The sequence below is a fragment of the Quercus suber genome, unplaced genomic scaffold, assembly GCF_002906115.3.
Source record: "Quercus suber isolate HL8 unplaced genomic scaffold, Cork oak 2.0 scaffold_198, whole genome shotgun sequence".
NCBI classification, from domain to species: Eukaryota; Viridiplantae; Streptophyta; class Magnoliopsida; order Fagales; family Fagaceae; genus Quercus; species Quercus suber.
The window spans coordinates 74,965-81,002 of NW_027069656.1; the positions used below are offsets into that span (position 1 = coordinate 74,965).

At 33.3% G+C, this 6,038-nt stretch overlaps 1 protein-coding gene across 1 annotated transcript; it reads right to left on the bottom strand.

The window, feature by feature from the left end:
- Positions 1–3,188: 3,188 nt before the first annotated feature.
- LOC112001040 (ras-related protein RABE1c) lies at positions 3,189–5,742 on the bottom strand. The gene is made up of 8 exons (XM_024033204.2): positions 5,587–5,742; positions 5,427–5,499; positions 5,212–5,312; positions 4,279–4,344; positions 4,006–4,103; positions 3,866–3,928; positions 3,572–3,664; positions 3,189–3,488 (listed from the first exon to the last, which is right to left on the bottom strand). The coding sequence occupies exons 1-8, from the start codon at positions 5,648–5,650 to the stop codon at positions 3,405–3,407; spliced, it is 642 nt and encodes a 213-aa protein (XP_023888972.1). The 5' UTR covers positions 5,651–5,742; the 3' UTR covers positions 3,189–3,404.
- Between the last annotated feature and the right edge of the window lie 296 nt (positions 5,743–6,038).

The following is a 6,038-nucleotide window of genomic DNA, read 5'->3' on the forward strand; positions in this document are numbered from 1 at the left end:
ATAATGTTATGGATGTAAATCAAAAATTATAATTAAATACAAGGGGGCAAAATTTAAATATATAATTTGCAATTTAATCTTCACCTCATATAAATGAAAATGAAATTTACCTTGGGATATTAATTTCAAAGGGATGAGTGGGATGGGTGTTGATTTGTCTGCTACGCTTTACAGTGATTGTTTTTAATTTTGTATGTGAAAACAGGAGCAATGATCTGTTGTTTTCATCAATTCAAAATATTTTGGCAATTAATGTGTGTTTAAAATTAAAAAAAGTGAAGGACGGAGTGGACTACTGTCACCCTCACGCTGAACGGCCACATGGTGACCAAATGAGTTCTTTTAAGCACAGATATATAATACAATTTACATTTGAATATGATTAAATTGAATGTCTAGTAGTGTCCCAGGAAGGACCCAAGTGAATAGCGCGTGGGAAACAATCCGTCTATCAGGTGAAGGGGCACTATCATTGTTTGTTAACCAAAATGTGACGGCACTATTAAAGAGCTCGCCAACAAGTAGCTCCCATTTAACATTGGTGAAAGGTCTATTTGTTCTCAAATCATCATTGTTTTCTGCTTAAACCCATTATTTTATTGGATTATTTTAGCCTCCAAAGGAACTCTCTCTATCTCTCTCTCTCTCTCTCTCTCTCATACCAAGTTATTCACGGAAAACAGGGTAAGTAATAAATACAAAAAAAGTTCACCAAATTTTCATAATGATTGAGGTTATAGGTAATAATTGATGTTAAATAAAAGTCAGGTTAATAATGATTTCATAAGAAAATGACGCTGCACACTTGCACTAATTATAATTTACCACCTTAATCAGTTATGAAAAATTACTCTTTATTAGACAAAATTGAGTTCGTCTACCTATTTATAACTTAAAAAATTATATTTAGTGAGTTTAGTTAACTCAACTGGTAAAGAATCTGATGGTTAAATAAGAGATCTAGAGTTTAATTTCTACCTATACCAAAAACCGATTGATATCTTAATTTGAAGATATATAACACAATCATCAAGAACGGACATCATAAGTTAAAACTCTATAAATAAATAAAAACTATATTTAACAGCCAGAACTTCTTCAAATGTTTTAAGATCACTCTCTGTATAAATACTATTATGAGTATTATACTTAGATTACATCTTTATTACCTTTAACGCGGTAAATAAGAGCTTGTTAGAAAATTAAGTTCAAACTTAAGTCATTTTCTTTCCTTACACTTTGTCTCCTCCTTTGTTCAATTAGTGAATTTACCACACTTCTCTTAGTTCCACTAAGAGAATCATTGGTATTAGAGTCGCGTCTTTGTGTTTAAGTATTCATCCAAGGAATCATGACTAAATTTATTCACAATAAATTCAGCTTGTCATCTCATCAAAAAAAAAAAAAAAAACAGCTTGTCATGAGTCTCATGACTCTATAACCCAACCTCTTACTGGGGTAACGAATGACGTAAAAATCCCCAACTACACACCAAGGAATACTACATCGTTGCCTCACCTCCACTCCCTCAACAAGTTCTTCACCATTAAGCACATTTGCCGGTTATTCAAACCTCTAACATTCGAAGAAACTAGTCTNAAACATTAAAATAATTATATATATATATATATTTTTTTTTTTTAATTAAAAAAATTTTGGGGGCCATGTCCCCCAACCCTTCAACACAGCTCTGCCCCTGCTGTGCTGGTGTTGTATCCATGCTTTTTTTGGTGTCTATTTTCAATTCAGAAAGTCTATATTTACTCCAAATAGAAAATCTCGAAACTCAATCAATTAAATCCCGAATAAAAGCGAAAGAGTAATTCATCTAATCACCAATGCAATCAAATGATCTAAACTCCCAAGATTCAAACTAAACAAAAGTCCCAAACAACTCCTCACAAAAACTTTCTTTTGGAATTAAAAATCAAAATCCTAACACATAATAAACTTATTCAAAACAACCAGTCCAACATAGTCCACCTACAACACATCAATTCAACGTCTAAAGTGTTGAAGGGTGGGGGGACATGGCCCCCAAAATTTTTTAATTAAAAAAAATTATATATATATATATAATTATTTTAATGTTTTCAAAATTTAGTCTATAAAAATAAGAGTTGGCTCCTCCAAATGTTTGAATTAGTCCAATGATGCTCTTAAAAAAAAAAATGTTCTAATAGTTATAAAGATATAACTTTATTTTTCGCAATTATATTTTTTATTGTAAAATGTACTCTTATATCTATTAAATTTAATAAAGTTTGATATCAAACATGTTTGAATCTATCTTTTTTAACCTATAATGTGGCGATTAACAAGTCATTGACTCATTAAAAAAATCTTGTCACTAAAACTATACATGAAATGTGTCTTTAGTTGTCACATAATAGGTTAGAGTAAGATAGCTTCAAATATGCTTGGAGACTAATTTATTCCTCCTAGTTTTGGATCATTCATGTTTTTGAAAATTTTATTAGTTCAATTGAAAGATTTTTTACTTACTTTAGTATAAAATTTGATAATTTGTATTTAAAATGAAATTTTTTAAGAATTTCACTATAAAAATGGAAAAAATAAATTTTATTTTACGAAAAATTGCCATCAAACATAATTTTGATTAAAAATACTAAGTTTTTTTTTTTTTTTTGGTTGGTTGTGCGTATATATATAACTTATCAAATAAAAATGTGTGTATATATAATAAAAAAATGTGTATATATATATACATGTATGTGAGGATTGTTATGATAAATATATTAGTGCCATAACTTGGCCTCTCCAAACAAAAATTCTTAGCTCCGCCCCTGCTGCATAGTCTTAATGCTAGTAATGGAGATTGAAATTAGAGTATATAAGTGTTGATGCTTTTTAATAGGACTTGAGACTCTGTATAATTGTGATTAAAACCTCGGTCAGCAAGATCAAGTAACACTTTCCATAAGGCCATCTGCCTCTGGTTCATTTCCTGGAATTTGAAAATGAACCATTATGTTCATTTCCTGGACTAATAAAGGCACAGTTGATTTTTGTATATAAATAAATTTTCATAATACTTTCCCGACAACTAGTTATTGATTATTACAACATACAAACTAACCAACCTCGCAAAGAAATAGAGCCCATTAATTGATGGATCAACGAGGAACAGGAAGATACAAGGACAAGCAAAAACCCTGCTATGCACCTTAAAAGAAAGTAGGTCATTATATTAGTTTTTATAAAGCGTTTGGCGGATTTCCTCCCCCATAGATTTTGGGAGCATATACAACAACCATAGATTAAAAATGTGAGCAGAACGTGCTTCCAGCTTTACTTAACATACCAGAACCAGCCCTACATAATCGAGGAACCATATAACACATGCATGCGACAATGGCTCAACCCAGGTCATTTGGATAACCTCATGAGCTGCAGCATGTTGACCACTCCGCAGCAGCAGTTGAGCCCTTGGCTGGATCAGGTTTACTGATGTTGATTGTCTGGGGCTGCATTAACAGAATCATCTATCAGAGACAATCTAAGACATTACTCCACATCACCATTGTAGGTGCAAGAAGACATATGTCACCTCGACTTTGGAGTCAGTCTCTGTGAGTCTTTGCTTTATATCTCTAGCTATAGAAAAGAAGACCTGCTCCACGTTCAAATTTGTTTTTGCACTCTGCTCAAAGGGTTTCAAGAATATTAGCGAACTAGAGGGATTATAACCATGTCATCCTCAGGGAGCTAGATGCTTTACATGCCATTGAATTTTGGTTTTATGAGATAATGATAGATAAACTATGTGCCAATGTTGTCTAAACAAGTTGCATATATGAGGTATGTAGTTCCCAACTGAGTCATTCCACCCATTCACGCTTACCGTTTCAAAAAATTTGATACCATATTCATCAGCCAATGCTTGGCCCCTTGATGTTGGGACAGCCTACAAGAGGAGTCCTATAACGTCAGGAAAAAATACAGCCACTCAAGATATGTCTCTAGACAGATTTCAATCATTACCCTTTTGCTCTCATCCATGTCAGCTTTGTTACCCACCAATATTTTGTTCACATTGTCAGAAGCATGCTGCTCAATGTTCCCGATCCAGTTCCTGATGTCTACACAAATATTAGACCAGGGGATCATACATATGTAAAGCTTCAATTTTGCTTTTTTATTTTTTATTTTTTATTTTTTATAAATGTTAATCCTGCTCACTAATAACATGTGAGCTATATAAGCCTGATAACGAAGAAGCAAAATGCAAGACGAAGAAAAGAAAAGGAGATATACTATTAAAAGATGATTCATCTGTTACATCGTAGACCAGCAATATACCCATCGCTCCCCTGTAATAAGCTACAAGAAACAATTAACAAACATCACAAAATTGAATTAAACAAAGAAATTTGTCACATTAAGAGAAAAAAGAAAGAAAAGAAAAAAATCTAGACCTTACCCATGGTATCGAATATCAACACCTAAACCAGCATTTAGTTTCTTAAAATGCTAGGCACAGTTTTACAAAACTAAATGCAGGGGCAGGATTCCAGTTTATGTCATTAAAAGAGGTATGATTTTTGGACTTGGAGATGAGTTTCATACTTAGAAACGGACACAAGAGTTGATCACAACATCAAGAAAATTATACAAATATGACACAAATATGTAGTGTCTTATTGTGAATCAATAATATTAAACACTATAAAAATATGTTTACCTATCCATTTGCACGCAAAGACCCATGACCTGAATTTAAGTTTCTTAATAAAATTTCTGAATACACTTACAATTTCTAAACTTGTTCTAGGTAAATAAAGAGTCACCAACCAGCCGGTTGGCCTAATGGCACCTCCGGATTGAAGGGGAGGGGGGGTTTGGGTCAAGTAGGACATTCTAACTGTGCTCTAAAAAAAGGGGTTAAGTAAAGAATTCTTCATATGGGTCCAAATAAGTATCAACCACAAGTTGACACAGTGTTGCATCCCCAACTCTAACTTCTTGTTGATACAAGAAATCTCCTACAAATCATAGCCAAAGGCAAATAGTCTAAAACCAAGTGCACCTTAAATAAAACAAATTTTGAAAAAGTGCGGTTTCAAGCCCATGTACCAAATGGGCACACCTTAGCATAGCATATTAGTAGGTGCTACTCATTGAGCAATATAATATTGCAGGTCATTTTGAAACAAAACAATAAATAGTTGATCGGAAAATTGTAGGTACCTGTTGTAATTGTACGAAAACGTTCTTGGCCAGCAGTATCCCATATTTGTAATTTGATACGCTTACCATCAAGCTCTACGGTCCTAATCTTAAAGTCAATCCTGATTAAGGAATTATAATCAGAAAAATAAGTTCAGTAAAGTGTTGAAAACGATGAAACTAGCTAATACTAATAATACTAATATAAAACAAATTAAAGGGTCTGAAACACACACCCAATTGTTGTAATGAAACTTGTTGTAAAAGAATCATCTGAGAAACGTAATAGCAAGCAACTCTTTCCTACTCCTGCATATACATAATTATAATATGTGAGAAATATATCTAATTTTTATTCCAAAAAAAAAAAAGTGGTGAGAAAAGAGAGTCACTTGCCACTATCGCCTATGAGAAGGAGCTTGATTAGGTGATCGTAGTCGGCTCGAGCTCTGGTCGCCATGTCCGAGCTCCGAGTGAAGTTGGGCTGAATTGGACTCTATTATCTCTCTCTCTCTCTCTCTCCTATGAAAGTCTCTGTTTTCTTTTTTTCAATGAAGTTTTTAATATCTGTATCTTTGGTGGGGGAGGGATCTGCTGTGTCTCGGGTGAAGCTTGGAGAAATGCATGTTTGATGACGTGGCATTTATTTGGGCTGTGATTGGTTTCAGCTTGCTTGTTGTGTTGGTCTTTCATGGCTAAGAATGCATTGGATTAACATTTTGTAGCAAATGAGAGATAACTTTGGTAATTGATCTTCCTTTGTTGTTGAGAGTTAGTAGCTGTTTCTGCAACTGTTATCTGTTCAATTAACCGTATAATTTGTTACAAAGGAACACTTTGAGAGGATT